The 18,878-nt window shown below is 36.8% G+C and overlaps 1 protein-coding gene and 1 pseudogene across 3 annotated transcripts in view; one reads left to right on the forward strand and one right to left on the reverse strand.

The window, feature by feature from the left end:
- NUP205 (nucleoporin 205) overlaps positions 1-18,878 on the forward strand; it is a 116,787-nt gene that overhangs the window by 75,337 nt on the left and 22,572 nt on the right. For all 3 annotated transcript variants that reach the window (XR_003795346.1, XM_029234361.1, XM_029234360.1), the window contains 11 exons: positions 843-957; positions 4,875-5,024; positions 5,595-5,666; positions 6,027-6,184; positions 6,703-6,783; positions 7,561-7,752; positions 8,257-8,524; positions 8,617-8,715; positions 16,095-16,243; positions 17,173-17,364; positions 18,259-18,380. Coding sequence is in view for 2 of the 3 variants with exons in the window: in XM_029234361.1 (XP_029090194.1) it covers positions 843-957; positions 4,875-5,024; positions 5,595-5,666; positions 6,027-6,184; positions 6,703-6,783; positions 7,561-7,752; positions 8,257-8,524; positions 8,617-8,715; positions 16,095-16,243; positions 17,173-17,364; positions 18,259-18,380 (1,598 nt within the window). In the remaining variant the exon portion in view is untranslated. The remainder of the gene's footprint in view (positions 1-842; positions 958-4,874; positions 5,025-5,594; positions 5,667-6,026; positions 6,185-6,702; positions 6,784-7,560; positions 7,753-8,256; positions 8,525-8,616; positions 8,716-16,094; positions 16,244-17,172; positions 17,365-18,258; positions 18,381-18,878) is intronic.
- On the reverse strand, positions 2,963-4,572 carry LOC114902023 (annotated as a pseudogene).

Consider the following 18,878-nt stretch of genomic DNA (forward strand, 5'->3'; position numbering starts at 1 on the left):
TACATCTGCAAGTACTTAAGCTTTACCTTGTGTTCCCTTCTTATCTTTTCCTTGGGTATACATGTTATTTATTTAGGTATGTTCAGTAGACATACAGTTTTGTGTCCCCCCCACCCCCCCGTAAACTTTCTATGCTGCTACAGTATAAATTACATTAGGTTGTTTCTAGTCTTTTTACTTTGCTTTACTCAACATTTTTAGTTACCTTTTGTTATTTTATACTTTTCTTAAGACTGTATTTCTAGACACAAATTGAATTTACAGTCTGTTGTCGTTACTAGTTGTATAGTCACAGCGAACACTGAATTGGTGAATACTGAACCATTGCTCTTTGGGAATACATAGAGTTAGATGCCTGTAAGGGATTCTCTGATCCCAAAGTTTTTATCAACTATTAATACATAACTTTGGTTTTTAGAAGTTACTTCTGAGTAATTTGCTACTAATAATAGTTAAAATACTAAAACTGTTATTTAACTACATGTATATATATTGGAGTTGGCCAAAAATGTCGTTTGGGTTTTTCATAACATTTTACGGGAAAACCCGAACAAACTTTTTGGCCAACTCAATATTAATATATTTAGGGTGATTTCAAGATTAGTCCCATAATACTGTTGTCAGCATTCTCCAATTGTATTCCAGTATATTTTGAGTTAGTGTGCCAAGAACAGCTTGTAACTCTGAGCTTTTATTTTATATGTACATGTGTTTATCCATTTTGCTTTAGTTGCTAATGGGTCTTAGTTTCCACTTAGTAGGTTTAAGTTTGCCTTTTTTCTTAAAATGTATAATATAAAAAGCTGATTTGGCAGTTTTCTTATTTTACTGTAATTCTTTAGGTGATATATCAGTTATGTGCATGCTCTGATACATCTGGTCCTACTATGAGATACTTGAGAACCAGCCAGGACTTCTTATTTTCTCAGTTGCAACATTTACCATTTTCTAACAAAGGTAGGACATTATTTTCCCTTATTATTAAAACAAATCTGTAAAGTATGTGTTGAGTGATTTTTAATTTCATAACAGTTGGGGGTAGCGGTTTTAGAATTTGTGGAATTCTGTTCTCATTTTATTACTTTGCTTCTGTGTTCCTTTGGGTTGCTTTTGTAATTTGTTCTTGAGAAACCTGATGTTTTAACTGCCAGCATAAAATTATTTTAAAATAGCCTGTTAAGGATGGAATTTGATCCTTTTACTAACAAATAAAAATTTAAAATTGTGTTGAAGGGATAAGAAAATATATAAGAAGATTCTGGAAATTTAGATTTTTTGAGTGAAATTGTTTCATAAAAATCTGTTTTACTTTTGTTTCTTGTGTATATATTGAAACGAATTCAGGTCTTGAAATGAAAAATAGAAAACTAATTACGATGGAAACTATAACTTTAGTTTATTGGCCTGATCAACACAGTTATCCCAGGCTACCTATGTTTTATAGGATTCTATTTTATATAATTTTCTTTTTGATCAAGTTATAAGTTTTCTGAGTTCATATTATATCCAGACAGTAGTGGTTTTATTGAGTTTTTTTAAAGTTTATTTTGTATCTTCTTTATGTTTTAGGAAATCTAGGCTCACAAATTTTGTAATAAATTTCCATTACTAGTAGTTATCAGCTTCTATTTACTTTTTAGAGTATGGTGTGAGAGACTGTTGGGAATTACCTAGTGGTAGAAAATTTTCACTTCATTTTCATAATAAGTGTATTTTATTTTTAGCCCTAAGATTTTGTTTATAAGGTTTTTAAGAAACCCTTTTTAATACCTAATTAGAAAAAAACAGTTAATATCTTGCCTGTTATGCTTTCTACTTTTTAAAAATTGATCTAGCTTTGCTTGTAATCATTATTACTAGCAGTAGTAGTAGTGTTTGGTGCATTTTATATTTATAAAACTGTCATAATTTAGGACTTCAAAGCCAGGCATATTGAAATAATATTGGATTCAAAAACTTATATTGTATAAGGGATTCCCAGTCCTAATTATATATTAAACCAAATGTCCTTCATAATCTCAAGACATCATAAAATTATGCAATTTAGATTTATTTTAGTTTTTAAAAATGTATTTGTTTCTGAAATAAGAATCAAATTTTATGATAGTTTTTTTTTAACAAGTTAAATATTTGCGAATTACTTGAGTTTTCTTTTTTATTTTCATGATTCAAGGATTTATTAAGTCATACATGCAAAACATATTGCTAATTGCATTAGCAAAAGATCAATGTAAAAACACTCCACCATTCTGCAACTGTCAGCTTAAACGATTTTGTTCTAGTGGTTGAAAGGTCCAAGCTCATATTCTTGCCAGTGGGTAAGTTGTGCAGAACTTCGTTAGCATGAGCACAGGGTTTACAGAGCCTCACAGACCCCAAGGAACATCGTTTGGGCAAAGACAGGAAGTGTGTGTGCACTCAGTGAGGCAAGCGGTGGGGGATCAGTGTTATTAGTCCAGGTGCAGTGTCGGTGATCTGGCAAGGTTTACAGTTTAAGAATATCTAAAGTATTTTAAAAACTGTAAAGCTGCAGCACATGATTTTTATACCTAGTTACTAGAAGACCAAGGAAAGCACTTATTGGCTTTGAATAAAGTAACATGAAAACAGGAATGCACTTTTACTAATCTACAAAAAATTTTTTCTAATGCATATTCAGAAAGATTTTATAATACAAGGAGGCATATTGCTCATTAAGAAGGGGTTCTAGGGGCTTCCCTGGTGGCGCTGTGGTTAAGAGTCCACCTGCCAATGCAGGGGACACGGGTTCAAGCCCTGGTCTGGGAAGATCCCACATGCCACAGAGCAACTAAGCCTGTGCGCCACGACTACTGAGCCTGCACTCTAGAGCCCACAAGCCACAACTGCTGGGCCCGCGTGCCTAGAGCCCGTGCTCCACAACGGGAGAAGCCACTGCAATGAGAAGCCCACGCACCGCAACAAAGAGTAGTTCCCGCTCGCTGCAACTATAGAAAGACTGGGAGCAGCAATGAAGACCCAGTGCAGCCAAAAATAAATAAATAAAATAAATAAATTTGTAAAAAAAAAAAAGGGGGGGTTCTATAAGAAAAGCACTTATACTAAGTTCGCAACTATGAGAATGACCAGATCAAAGATGCATTAAATTTCCAATTTCAGGAGGGATAGGCAGGTTTAAAGAAAAGGAAAAGCTTAAGAAAACACTTACTGATAATACTGACCTTTCTTCATCACCTACTGCATTTGACAGAAATTAACCTTTTGAAACTTTTACCTGTGACACTTTTCATAGTTTAATTATTACGTATACAATGTAGTGTAAATTTCCATATTTTGTTAAAATACTGTCTTCATCTGATCACAAGTGTTCCACACACTCCACCCAGTGCACCCACGGCCAGAGCAGAATGCTTCATCGGAGGGAGCACGGGAGTAAGAGCTCTGTTCAAAATCTCACAAAAGCTAATACACTAATTTGTTCAAAAAATCTCACTATGAAATCAAAAAGATTGATCCAAAGAGCTGAGCTGTTACATTCACTCATTATGATGTAAAGTACAATGTTAGGTAGTGAACATGGGCTGGTAAATCAGGATGCATTAAATGACAGCGTTTCAGGAAGGAGGCTGTACTGCTCTTCACGTCTGAAACTCATTAGCGAGCGTCTGCATCTCCTGCCTCAGAAGCTACAGTCTCTTCCAAACAAAGGTCTTTAAACAGTTTAGTGGTTAGTGTTCTTAGCCCAGCAGTGCAACTTAGTTCACAAGGTATTTTGGCAACTCTTAATCTGAGCAAGAATAGGAACTTTGAAAAATAAGGCTTTAAGGAAGCTTGTCATTTTAGGGCTAAACTTTAATAGAATGTGAAAGTACTTTAAACAAACAAAACCTGGAAATTACTGATTGGTTCAGAATGGTTTTATGGAAAAACTAATCTGTAACAAAAACTTGGCATTGAGTGCAAAGTCTCCACCGTTTGAGCAAAGCGTACAAAGTGTCCTGGGGGGACAGGACGGGCAGGAGGGGTCCAGACATTCACAACAGCAGGCATTTTCTCTTTCTCTGCTTGACGGGAGGTGGGCAGAGAACTGCCCAGATAGCTTCATCAAAAACTGTCTTGCGGCCTTGCTGCGTGAGCGCCGAGCGGCATTTGATGCCACCGATCTCCTTGGCCATGGCCAAGGCCTGTGGGTAGGTGATGGGTGTCAGCTTCTTCTCCTTCAGTTTCTCAATCATGTCTTTATCATCCCTCAGATCAAGTTTCGTCCCCACCAGGATGATAGGAGTGTTGGGACAGTGGTGTCACACTTCAGGGTACCACTTTGCACGAACATTTTCAGGACTCACAAGAGAAAAGCAAATTAAGAATCCATTTGCGGATAGGATAGGGGACATAATAGGTCATAATCATCTTGTCCACCTGTATCCCACAAGCCCAGATTCACCAGTTTTCCATCCGCCATAACATTGGCAGAATAGTTGTCGAAGACAGTGGGGTATACTCTCCAGGAAAGGCATTGGTCGTGTAACTGATGAGGAGGCAAGCTTTGCCTACTGCGCCGTCTCCCGCCACCACACACTTGATGGCCTGCATCTGGTATGGTAGACTCAGCATCCTCTACGTCTGTGTGAAATTATTCTGTTGACAGAAACTTGATTCTCTTTTGTTCTTCAGTTGCTTTTGCTCAACTTTCATACACATATACTAGTTTATTTTTTCTCCCTTGGCATCTGTTTTTTTCTTTTTTAATTTTCTAGAGCGATAAATTATTATGGTGCCAATTTTCATAAAATACTATGTTACATGGGAAAATATCTGGTGAGTTATGGATTTTAGGTCTGTTCTGATCTTGTGTTATTATACTGGGAAACTAAACATTCATATTTCAATTCCAGAATATGAAATATCTATGCTGAACCAAATGTCATGGCTGATGAAGACTGCCTCGATAGAACTAAGGGTGACTTCTCTGAATCGCCAACGGTCACACACCCAGAGGCTCCTTCACCTCCTACTGGATGACATGCCAGTGAAACCATACTCAGGTGAACATATGTTGGCATTTGTATTGTTATGCTGCTGACTGGTCTGTGTGAATGCAAGCACAAATCTGAACCTTATGGTTAGTATGTGATTGTAGGCCAAACAAGTTCTTTCTGCCTTTAGAATTCTTTTCCTTAAAACACAAGATCACCCATAATTGCAATTTTATTGTTGTTTGGAGCATTCACATTTTGCTGTATTCATAGACACAGATACACAGTGGAGTTTGTCACACTGAGCCAGCATGACCCAAGATATTCTAATACGTATTTTACATGCAAATTAAGGATAAGCTTTTCTAATCATCTCACTGGCATGGTTGGGTCCTGCCTCTTTTGGAGTTCTGATTATGCTCTGTACAATTGTGAAGTGGATCTCATAGAGACGGAAAGAATTAGATGAATGTTGTTGATAAGTCCTCATCATCTTTGCATTTTAATTATCCGTTTGCAAGGGACTCTTTGACCTAGAAATAGTGACTTAGAAATAAAATACCTTATGTTTGTTATTTCCAAATAAATTTTATAAGTGTGTTGTTCTTTTTCTGATTTTTATTACTGATGCTCCAACAGATGGGGAAGGAGGAATAGAAGATGAAAATAGGTCTGTCTCTGGGTTCCTGCACTTTGATACTACTACAAAAGGTAAAGCCCTTTGAATTTGTAATACATTTGTAGATACGTATATATTAAGTTGCATAAAATCTCAAGAGGTAATTAATGCCTGTATCTGCAAATTCTGAACTGATGTAGAAAAGCTATATAAAGGATTGTTTGTCATCAAAAAAATTTTTTTTATAACTAAGATGATAGTATGGGAAAACAATATTTTTGCGAATGAATGTATTAGAAATAAAATCCAATTTAGATTTCAACACAGTCTTCAATTTCCAGACTGATGTCCTTTCTGAACATAGTGCTGCCTTAGAGGGTGAGCTGAGTACGGTGGTTAGCTCTTCTCTTCAGTGTCCCAAGTGAAATAGAACTACTTTTTATTATTTCTAGTACGTCGAAAAATTCTCAGTATTCTCGACTCCATTGACTTCAGTCAGGAGATCCCCGAGCCTTTGCAATTGGATTTCTTTGATCGGGCCCAGATTGAACAAGTTATTGCTAACTGTGAACACAAGAATTTACGGGGACAGACAGTCTGCAATGTCAAGGTGAGCGTTGCTTTAGAGCATGTGCAGTATCAAGTGGTTCAGACTTTGAGTCGTTAAGGAAAAAATAACTTTTTATTTTCTAATAGAGATATTGGTTTATTGGACTGGTTTTCACTTTTCAAACAGTCAGGAAAGAAAACTGAATAGGCCACACTAATTTTGCCTCTATAAAAGGTTCCCTATCACCTACCTCTTAGTAGTCATGCTACCCAGCTATCACAATGGAGTGGTTTTACCCATTTAACTCTCTACCGGGTAAATGGTAATCACCTCACTAGTAGGAAGAAGCTATCCCGTGCAGTTCCACTAACTTTCCTGCCATAGACGCTCTTTGGTATCACTCTCCGGCATGTGAGGGATATACTGTTTTTGACAGAAACTTGGACAGTGCCACTATTAGATTATATATAAAGGTATCTGAAACTTTTCCGTCTAGGGCAGTTTAGAGTAATTGCTAGGTTATTGTTCTACCAGTGTCTGAAATGGTCTTATTTTTCTCTCATTTCTCAATTATATAGCTTCTTCATAGAGTTCTTGTAGCCGAAGTAAATGCCCTTCAGGGTATGGCAGCCATAGGACAGAGACCTCTACTAATGGAGGTAAGCCCTGTTGAATATATGTTAGTTTTAGCCTTTTAACTACTTAACTACTTAAATTGCCAGTTAGAAGACAAAACAGTGAATTGACTTCTAGTTCATTATTAGTAAACTACTTAGAAGTTAAATATTAATTGTATCTTTCACTTTTGACTTTGTGACTGTTAAAAGCTGAACTGAAGTTAATGTCTGGATGCCAGAAGAAATAACATCTTTTCTGCTAAGTTAGTTGAGGATTTTGTAACCTTTTCATATTGTGTAATAGAGTTCACTTGCTCCCTATCAGCGAGGAAGGAGTCATTTGTCACCACAAATGGGGAGATACGGGTCAGAGAGCAGGTGGGAAGAACCACATTCATGGAAACACAGTTGGTGAGGTCAAAGCAAGAGGCAAAGAAATAAAAGACACATCAAGGAAACATGCCATTGAACTTGGGTTTTAGGGAACTCTAGAGTTCCAGAGTAAGTATAACTAGACAGTTGCAAGAAAAAAGAAGATGGGGTTAAAAACTCATTTCCACGCACATCACCTCTGCCCTCTGCCTTACACATGCGCACGTGTGTGCACACACACACACAGCCTTATTTATTATTTTTCATAGCTCTGGCTACCAGTATAATGTGAAAAGTTATCTGCTGACTTGCAAGCATGTGGAAGGTTTCCGGAGTATTCTATAAATGTTTTCGGATTAACTGACAGTGTTAAAAATAGGAATCTGTTGGTTAAAAGACGTTATTTGCCTGTGTGTTAACCTTGCAATTCAATTTCTGCGGCTTTAGGAAATCAGCACTATACTTCAGTACGTGGTAGGAAGAAACAAATTGTTGCAGTGTCTTCATGCAAAACGGCATGTTCTGGAGTCATGGAGGCAGCTGGTAGAAATTATACTGACAGCTTGCCCTCAGGACCTCATTCAGGCAGAGGATCGACAGCTGATTATTCGTGATATTTTACAAGATGTGCATGATAAGGTGACATGCTTCATAAGTTACTTTATACTGCCAAATGAATATTTATATCATTTAAACATATAGTTTGCCACTCTTTTTTTCCCATTTGGAGTAAACAGAGTTGTGCAATGCCAGTGTTAAGACTTTTCTTGAGAAAAGGTATTAACTCTGTACAGTAATGGTTCTCAACCAGAGTGTGTATCAGAATTTTCTAGGAAGCTTTTTAAAAATCTACATGACACATCTTACCCTAGACCTACTGAATGGGAGACTCTAGTGGTGAGGCCATTATGTTAATTTCCATGAAAAACCTCTAGGGAATTCTGATAGGGCTCCCTTCTGGTTAAGAACATGTTACCCAGCATTCTATTTAAATTTCTTTTTGTGTATTAGCTTCTACTGTCTTTGAACAATACAATTCCATTCTTATATTCTTATGGTAATTGAAAAGCTAAATGTATAAGACATGTTAATGACTGTGGCTGAAAGCAGGGTGCTCACTCTGATTTGTCTTTCTGCTTTAAGATACTGGATGATGAAGCAGCACAGGAGTTAATGCCAGTGGTGGCAGGTGCTGTGTTCACCCTGACCGCTCACCTAAGCCAAGCCGTTCGCACAGAACAGAAGCAACCAGTAGTCTTGGGACCCGGAGAGGCTCATTATGCTTTTGTGCTTGATAACTCTTTCACCTCACCTCCGCCTGCAGAGAATGCAGTGGTGGGGTTTGCTTCTATTGGAGATTCTTCACTTCATATCATATTGAAGAAACTGTTAGACTTCATTTTGAAGACAGGTTTTTTCATCTAAATTTTCTATAACTTACAACTTCTGTATTTGTTTTAACTTAATTTGAAAAAAGGTTTTTACGCTACCATATTTTCCTAGGTGGCGGATTCCAGCGAGTGAGGACACACCTGTATGGCTCTCTGCTTTATTACTTACAGATTGCCCAGAGACCGGATGAACCAGACACCTTAGAAGCAGGTAGAATTCGATTTCTGTCTTTTCTGTGTTTAGAGATTGGTTACTTTAAATTTAAAAAAAAAATCACCTTTTCATCTTTTGGCTCAGTGAAGCTATAATAAATGAGTCTTTATGGAATCAAAGTGCTTGCTCTAAAGTCAAGGAAGAATGTTTAGTTTTCTAAAATTGTGACAATAGTACAAAAGTAATGTAAGCACAGACCCTCAAATACTACTTTAGCTTATATATTTTTGTAACTCCCACTCACCTCTGGTCCCATTGAACAATACATACAGTACATATCTTTTAAAATAGCTTTGTTATTCCATAGTATAGAAGTACCATTTGTTTAACCATTTGCCTTATTCATAAGTGTTTAAATTGTTTCTAATTTTTTACTATCACAAAAAAGCTGCATCAAATATTCTTTTATATGCCTATATATTTCTCAAGAAGGATACTTCATGGTGGAATTTCCATGTGAAAGAGGGTGCACATTTTTATTTTAATAGATTCTACCAAATGGCCTTCTACCAGTTTAAATTCTCATCAGTAGTATACATATATCTTTTTGTACTAATGTGAAGTTTTTCTTGGATAAATTCCAAGGAGTAGAATTTCTTGGTCAAAGATCTGTGTATTTAAAACAATCAACTTTGTAAACTATAGTTATCTTTTTTTGGCTGCACCGCTCAGCTTTGGGGATCTTAGTTCCCCAACCAGGGACTGAACCCAGGCCCTTGGCAGGGAGAGCACGGAGTCCTAACTACTGGACCGCCAAAGAATTCCCATATAGTTAGCATTTTTAAATAAGAGTTAATAATATGGATTCTTTCATTGCCAAATGTGAAAAATGTTTTTAACTATTCAGGAGACCAGCGTATAATACTCTTTGCCAGAGTTACTCTGCTATTTAAGAACTTGTCATAAGTATCTTCTCATAATGGGCTCCTTGTGCTTTCTGAGAACCTTAATGAGTATTTGTTATTTTGTTTTTTTTATAAATTTATTTATCTGTTTTTGGCTGCGTTGGGCCTTTGTTGCTGCGCGTGGGCTTTCTCTAGTTGTGGCAAGCGGGGGGCTACTCTTTTTCGCAGTGCGCGGGCTTCTCATTGCGGTGGCTTCTCTTGTTGCGGAACACGGGCTCTAGGCCCGTGGGCTTCAGTAGTTGTGGCACGCGGGCTCTAGAGCACAGGCTCAGTAGTTGTGGTGCACAGGTTTAGTTGTTCCGTGGCATGTGGTATCTTCCCGGACCAGGGCTCGAACCCGTGTCCCCTGCATTGGCAGGCAGATTCTTAACCACTGCGCCACCAGGGAAGTCCTGAACACAGATTCTTAAAAACCACTCTGTGTGTAAGACTTAGATTATCTCATATTATTCATTACTGGCTATATATTTTTGTATAATATCTCTCTTAGAATGTAATAATAGCCAAATGATGTACTTATAGGAATTTCCTACCAGCATAAATAATACACAAAAATATTTTTAAGGTCGTTAAAAATAATAGTTCAGAGAAACTTTTTAAAGAAATAGGATCTTTTTTTAAGAGAGATAATCCACCAATACACCTCCCCCATTTTCCTCTTGACTAAAAAAAGTTTTTAACGTTGTATTTAGTTGAATTGGCAAAACCACTTAACCACTAGGTGGAGCTCTACAACGTGCTTTATAAGAAGTCATTATCAAGATGTGGTAAAAGCAGTGTGACCATAAAAGAAGATTCTCCTTTTTTAAAAAAAAATCTGTTATCTTTTTATTATTATTATTATTTATTTTTATTTTTCTTATTTTGGTTGTTCCGGGTCTTAGTTGTGGCTCGCCAGCTCCTTAGTTGTGGCATGCATGTGGGATCTGGTTCCCTGACCAGAGATCGAACCCGGGTCCCCTGCACCGGGAGCGTGGAGTCTTAACCACTGTGCCATCAGGGAGGTCCCTCTCCTTTGTTTTTAATTTTCAAATGATCTATTTTTAGAGCAATTTTATCCCTTAAGTAGCTTCTTTTTCTTAGTCATAATTACTGCTTATTTTGACTTGTTTTAGATAGATAGCAAAGTACTTTATTCCCTAGATACTAGTGTTTTTAATTTTCAAATTAGAAATATTATATTTAATAAATATTTATTGAGCACATACTTTTGTGCTAGTGTACCTATTTTCTGTTGTTTTAAAACAAAAACTGAATTTTTAATGTTTATATACTTATTTTTTCATACCACTTTTTCTTTATTTTTACATAAACATATGTACTGAATACTGGGCAGCCATTTTCCCTGTTTGGTATAAAAGGAATCTGACTTAGAGAGGCTAAGTGACTTGCTTCTTTTTGACAGATCTGAGAATTAGAATTCAGTATCAGCAATGTATTTGTAGCTCATATCACAAATGACTAATTTCTAATAAATAAAGAGCATCTACAAATCAATAACCCAACAGAAAAATGGGCAAAGGATATGAGCAGTTTAGGGAAAAGGAAATTCAAATGTCTCTTAAGCATATAGTTAATTTTCTGAAAATCCATATGGGTGGATCCTATCACTTTGAGCTGGCAATGCAGTAGATCTGGGGAGGAACCAAAGCATATATTGGGTTGGCCCAAAAGTTCATTTGGGTTTTTCTGTAAGATGATACGGAAAAACCCAAATGAACCTTTGGGCCAACCCAATATTTTTTCTGATAAAATTATTTGGAGGATCTTATATGTTTCCTTAATTAAGAACAGTGTAGTTCAAATCTGACATTGTTTTTGCATATGTAATTCCTGGGGCTTAGTTGACAGCCATTGACATCCCAAATACCTCTCTTTGTATTTTTTTCACCTTTTTATTCTCTCTCTTTTCTACCAGTGACCACTAGAAAGAAAAAGTGGATAATTTGACCAGAGCCTAAATGTTTAATGTGAACCCCAATTATTATGTTCTTAATTTCTCTATTGATCTGTTCCTTAAGCTCTAGTATTATAAAAATATTTCACATTTAAAAACAGATTGATAATGACAAAGATATATACTTTTCAGCATATTTTTAATCAGATTAATGTTTTCAATAAAAGTTTATAAAGCCAACCTATAAAGTTATGCTAACACCTCAGTGTAGAGGATATAGTGCATCCTCCTTAATATTATTTCTGTGAGATTAGCCCTGTTTGTATGTTTTGTTGTAATTTCAGTAAAATGGATTATATTGCTTTTAAAACAGATTCATTTTTAACTTTCTATTTTCTAGGAGCTTATCATTCAACTTTAATTTATAGTTGATTGATATAGCTGTATGGAAGATGTCAGTTAGAATTTTTAATTTAAAAATTTTTTAAATTGTAATTTTAAGTACTTTTATTATAAGTTTTTCTCATATGTTCTATTTTCTTCTAAACTGGCTTTTCTTTTTAAGTTTGACAAGTTAATGGTACTCAGTATCTTTTATTTATAAATAAGAATTAGGAATTATAATAAGAATGAAGAATTTTCTGCTCTGCTCATAATTCTTCTGGGCTATTGCGACTTTTGATCAAGAATATTCCTGTTGTTCTTTGTTTATGAAACCATAATATCCAATCATCTTTTTAAAAGAGATTAGAAAAGATAATCTCTTGCCATTATTAAATTTTTTAGGATCCTATCATGAGATTTTCAGTTTTTATGGTCTAGGTGTTAGTGTGATCTAGAATTATAGTACAAGTACACCTCTGATTTTAGTCATAAAATAGTGGGACTAAAAGGATTTCATAGAGCATCTTGCCTGTTGTTAACTCCGTTCTTGTGAATCTGACTCCAATAAGAGACTTAAAAATACAGTACCAGGGGCTTCCCAGGTGGCACAGTGGTTGAGAGTCTGCCTGCCGATGCAAGGGACACGGGTTCGTGTCCCGGTCCGGGAAGATCCCACATGCCGCGGAGTGGCTGGGCCCGTGAGCCATGGCTGCTGAGCCTGTGCGTCCGGAGCCTGCGCATCCGGAGCCTGTGCTCCACAACGGGAGAGGCCACAACAGTGAGAGGCCCGCATACCGCAAAAAAAAAAAAAAACAAAACCGTATCGGCTACAGGAATTCCCTGGCAGTCCAGTGGTTAGGACGCCGCACTTTCACTGCTGAGGGCGTGGGTTCCATCCCTGGTCGGGGAACTAAGATCCTGCATGCTGCATAGTGTGGCCAAAAAATAAAAATAAAAAAAAAATTAAAATACCAGCTGAGGCTATATATATGTGTGTAGTGGGTGCAGGCTTTATGCTTGATGTGAATTTAGATGTACATTTCTCACCACTCCTTTTATTTTTTTTACAACCCGAGTCAGGTCCTAGAACCTTAGAACCTGACTAAAAATTCATAATCAGATATTTTAGAAATATCTTTTAGGGCTTCGCTGGTGGCGCAGTGGTTGAGAGTCCACCTGCCAATGCAGGGGACACGGGTTCGTGCCCCGGTCCGGGAAGATCCCACATGCCGCGGAGCGGCTAGGCCCATGAGCCATGGCCGCTGAGCCTGTGCGTCCAGAGCCTGTGCTCCGCAACGGGAGAGGCCACAGCAGTGAGAGGCCCGCATACTGAAAAAAAAAAAAAAAAAAATCTTTTAGCTTTTATTTTTTTATTTAAAAATAAATATTGATTATAGGAAATTTAGAACACACTAATAAACAAAAGGAAAAGTCACACATTTTACCTTCTAAGATAACTATCACGACATTTTGGTTATAGCCAGCCATCTTTTTTTATTGATTTAAATCTTCCCTTTTCTCTCTATTTAGTATTTTATCAGCTTTTCCTGCCTCATTAAGTAACATTTTTAATACCTGTGTAGATTTTGCCACTTATGGATATACCATAATTTATTTAGCCTACCCATTTTTGGACATTTAGATTATTTCCCCTTTTTACAATACAAACAAAAATCAGTAATCATTTGGTGGTTGATTATTTTTAGTTGTTCCAGGAAGCAGGAAACATTAATTGGGTTCTTGCTTTCATAAAATCTTTTATCCTAGTAAAAATGGCAATATATGTGTTTATAAAACAATAAGCCTTAAATTGGATGATATAGACCAGATGCCAGCAAGCTTTTTCTGTACAGGGCCAGATAATAACTAATTCAGACTTTGCAAGCCATATGTTCTCTGTTGCAACTACTCAACTCTGCCATTATTGTGCAAAAGAAGCCAGAGACGTATGCTATGTTGCATTAAAATTTTATTTACAAAAACAAGTGGGAGATCACATTTTTCCCACAAGCCTTAGTTTGCCAACCCCAAGTATAAATTACAAGTTTTATAAGAGTTAAGAAGAGAAAGGAAATTAAGAGTTTTGCTGGACTCTTCTGGTGGGGTTGCATTTACATAAGAATGTTTGAACTAAGGAATTCATGGCTAAAAAATGTTAAACCTATAAAGTAGTGGCTTTCAGACTTTTGTCCAAAGCCCTTATTCAGATAATTTTGTGGCAATCCTATGCGTAAAACAGAAGAGGAGATGCCATAGCTCCTCAGGCTGAAAACCCACCCACCATGGTACCCCACCCTGAGAGCATCTGGTGGCATCCCTGGAGCAAAGTTTCTAAACTTGCCTTTAAGCTGTCAATCAATCAGTAATTAATATTTGAGCTTCTACTATGTGCTAGACACTGTGCTAAATTCTGGAGAAACTGGTAGACAAGACAGAATCCCATTGTTAATAAGCTTACATTCGATATGAGGAGACAGAGATACAAGCATGGAAACTAAAAAATAACATAATTTGAGTAAATCTGATAAATAAGTACTGTGGAGAAGATAAAATAGTACTGTGATATATTGTGTGTGGGGTGGGAGGAGGAGGGAAGCTGGATGTAGTTGAGGAAGTGATATTTGATAGAGGCTGAAATGATGAAGAGGAGGCAGTCATGCTAAGATCTGGGGAAGAATATAAAGAACAGCTAGTGCAAAGATTCTGAGACTGAAGGAAGTGCTGAATTTGAGGGCTAGTGTGGCGGCAGTGTTGGGGTGGAGGTGGAGAGTGGAGGGAGGTGAAATAGAAGTAGATGGGACCAGGTGACCAAAGGAAGTGACACGGTTGAGAAAATAATTTCATACCCTGCTTTGACACTATTGGAAATTAACTATGACTAAAATAAAATCAGAGTAGTGGTAAAGATATTTTAGGGAAAAAATAAACAAACAAACAAAATTAAAAAAAAGAAACTCTGAAGGTTTGACTGCTGCAAACTTTATAGTGGAATATAGGCCACCTCGTGTGTACTTTTTTTTTGTGGTACGCGGGCCTCTCACTGTTGTGGCCTCTCCCGTTGCGGAGCACAGGCTCTGGACGCACAGGCTCAGCGGCCATGGCTCACGGGCCTAGCCACTCCGCGGCATGTGGGAACTTCCCGGACCGGGGCACGAACCCGTGTCCTCTGCATCGGCAGGTGGACTCTCAACCACTGTGCCACCAGGGAAGCCCTTGTGTGTTATTTTTATTTTTCATGGTTAAACCTGCTTTGTTTTGCCCTCCATTCTGATCACCCTGTCTTGAGAATCTTTCCTCAGTTTAAAAACTGCTACCGTTGACATATATACACTACCAAATGTAAAATAGTTAGCTAGTGGGAAGCAGCTGCATAGCACAGGGAGATCAGCTTGATGTTTTGTGACCACCTAGAGGGGTGGGATAGGGAGGGTGGGAGGGAGACGCAAGAGGGAGGGGATATGGGGATATATGTATACGTATAGCTGATTCACTTTGTTATACGGCAGCAACTAACGCACCAGTGTAAAGCAATTATACTCCAATAAAGATGTTAAAAAAAAAAAAACTGCTACCATGTGCTAGTTGGGGAAAAGTCATAAGATTAGTTTCAAATACAGATTATTGCTTTATGTAGTGTATTTATGAAACTTTTCTAAAAGGTTTACAGGAATCTATGTAAAGCATATGATCCTATCTTTAATTATCAGTGTTCCTTGAATTAAATTTAATTAATTTAAATTATCTTCATAATGAGTATACCTTTTCTTTTTAATAAATATTTCAATTAAAAAATATAAAAGAATAAAATATCTGTTTTTTGGAAGCAGATCTTTGTCTACTTTGTACCTGCTCCTTTGTAGCCAAATTCTCATAGATCTCAATAAAAGATGAAACCAGATTGATTAGTGGAATAAATACAGGAATGTTTCTCCTGGGGTTTCATAGTTCATTTTGATTTCTTTAAGGATAGTTTATCCTTTTCCTAATACCATTGTTCTCAGTGTACATGCATGGCATAGTGCATTGTGTTCTTAAAGTTTACCTGCCTAGACTCATTGGTTGATGGGTCTTTGTGTGCAGGCAATAATGGAAGGATTTTTCTGTTGTCGTCATGTATGAGGTGTAATTACTCAGTTACCAAACTGCTTTTTGCTGGAGTGTTTTATATGTCTTCTATTGTAACCCTTTAGCCAAGAAAACCATGTGGGAAAGGCTGACCGCCCCTGAAGATGTGTTTAGTAAATTACAGCGAGAAAACATAGCCATCATTGAGAGCTATGGTGCTGCCCTCATGGAAGTGGTCTGTCGAGATGCTTGTGATGGTCATGAGATTGGAAGGGTACAGTAACTCCTGCTTAGTATTATAATTGGATAGATATTTTGACTTATTAAGGCATAAACTGGATCAGCTTTTCAAATGTATGTTATATATTAGGAATTATTTTCTGTAACATATTTTAGTGAATTTTCTTATTTACTATAATTTTGAATTTCTGTTTTGTTCATTCATATGTTTTGTTTACTTACGTTCAGAATCCTTTATTTGTTCAGACTGTACCCTCAGAATAATCTTTTTGCTAATTTTGAGATTTGCCTTACACTGGTAGAAATTAACCAGCAGAGATGCTGGTTAATCAAGATCTTGGCATAAGAGAATGCTGGATACGTAGCTTTTATACTGAGTGTATCTTTCTCTGCTTTTTCATTGAGTATTTGCATTTATATGTCTTTAAAATATTATGTCATACTGGTGATAATACAGTGAGAAGATAATTCCCTGCTGGTGGAAAATTACATAGCATTTGAATCATGTAGTACGCTCTCAATTATGTTAAAAAAATATTTGGGAAGACATAGAACAAAGTAATCTGTGTTTCTCAGATAATGTATTTTCTGTATAAGTTTTCTGTTTTCTACAAGGAGCATGTGAAACTTTACAATTAGGGGGGGGAAAAGCTATTTTTAAAAATCCCTTTCCTCCAGCAAGTAATGTTTAGATTTTGCTAAAATATATTTAATGCCATTATTTTAATGTGTTAGGTTTTGTTTCAGAAATATAACTTTACCCTGAAATTTTTTCTTTTATTAATAAATCAAGATTCTGGATACATACATACATTTTTCTCAAAAAAAAAAAGAGAGAATTGTATTGCAGGCAACCATTCTCCTTGTAAGAAAACTTTTAAACATTTCCAGATAAAGGGAGTTACTGTTGTTGATTTTGGTAGCCATCTCCACATTTTGGATTTTGATGTGTTCTTCCGTCAGATGCTGGCACTGGCTCTACTTGATCGGATTGTCTCCGTAGATAAGCAGCAGCAGTGGCTTCTGTATCTTTCTAACAGTGGCTATTTGAAGGTGCTTGTGGACAGCTTGGTAGAAGATGACCGTACTTTGCAGAGCTTACTCACTCCACAGCCTCCCCTTTTAAAAGCCCTTTATACATACGAATCCAAAATGGTAAGGCTTTATATTCACTTGAAGTTAGATCAACAGGTCACTTCCTCTTGAGGTTAAGGATATATTAAAGAAAATTAACGTGGCCTGCATTTTGCATGTTTCTATCATACAAACTGTAATCATTTCTAAGGAGTTTTAAATTTGGGCACATGTGCTAGAACTGTATCTTCTGAGCATGCCAAAGTTGAGTTGAAATGATCCTGAGAGGGTTAGTTGGGTACTGAGACTGCTGCTTACTCACTTCGATTGCTGGTCGTGGCAAAGCCACATGACACCCAGTGGTCTATGAGGAGAAGAGTGAGCAAAAATGTCCTTCCGCAACGAAAATCAGACTGTTAGTTGCCTGTTGAAATTCCAGTGTAGATGTGCTGCTTCTACTTTAAACACAGGATTTTTCGGTACAGTGTATATAATTCATTTCCTTTCCTCCAAATCTGTTTTAATTTCTGTTTCCTCCTGCTTAAAAATACCACAAATGTCACAATAAGAGAAGCACTAAAGTCTTAGATTCATCATTAATTCTGTTTTCCTTCCTTCATTCATTTATTCGACAAGTATTTATTAAAGATCTGTTACATGCCAGGTATGGCACTAGATAGTAGAGATACAGCTGTGAGCAAAACAATCTTCCCTGCCCTCCATAAGCCCACATGATGATTTAGTTGAATGCTTAATCCTTGCAAGGCGTATGTAGCACTTCAGATACGCTGTGCCATTTACTCCTTATAAAAATCCTATGGTTAAGGTGGTATAATATGCCCCTTCCTAGCTAGCTCAGAATTTCTCTTCACCAGTGATTACAGATCAGAAATGCGCTATGAGAAAGTCTCATTTTAATGTGAGACGCTTGGCTCTGATCTCTGTACTGATGATTTTTGTTTCATAACTTCTTAGGCATTTCTCACAAGAGTGGCCAAGATACAACAGGGCACTTTAGAGCTGCTGAGGTCTGGGGTGATTGTGAGGCTGGCACAATGCCAAGTCTATGACATGCGCCCAGAAATGGACCCACAGGGGTAAGCATCCATATCAATTTATTTATTTTTTTATGGTTTTTTTTTAAAATTTAATTTTATTCATTTTTTTATACAGCAGGTTCTTATTAGTCATCTGTTTTATACACATCAGTGTATACATGTCAATCCCAATTGCCCAATTCATCACACCACCATCCCCACCCCGTGCCGCTTTTTTTAAAGTTACCAGTAAAGGATTATTAAGGGAAAAAAAAAATTTCAAACATAATTTTGCCGTTTATAATTCTGTTGGAGCACTACTCTCATCTTGATGGTTTTGTTTGGTCATATACCCCTGCCATTAACTAATAAATGAAAGTTGCTAATAAGGGTAAAAGTGGGTAGGGACCTAGTGCTTTCCATTTTAGAGCAGTAACGTAAGAGGGAAATGGGAGAGCATTTTGTTAGACGTTTTTCTTCCCAACTTTATTGTTCTGTTTAGTAGAAGTACATGTTTTCAGCCATACTGGTCTTTTAAAGTATTGTAATAAAATTATA

This window comes from Monodon monoceros, unplaced genomic scaffold (genome assembly GCF_005190385.1).
Source record: "Monodon monoceros isolate NGI ecotype Baffin Bay Population unplaced genomic scaffold, NGI_Narwhal_1 Super_Scaffold_2, whole genome shotgun sequence".
NCBI classification, from domain to species: domain Eukaryota; kingdom Metazoa; phylum Chordata; class Mammalia; order Artiodactyla; family Monodontidae; genus Monodon; species Monodon monoceros.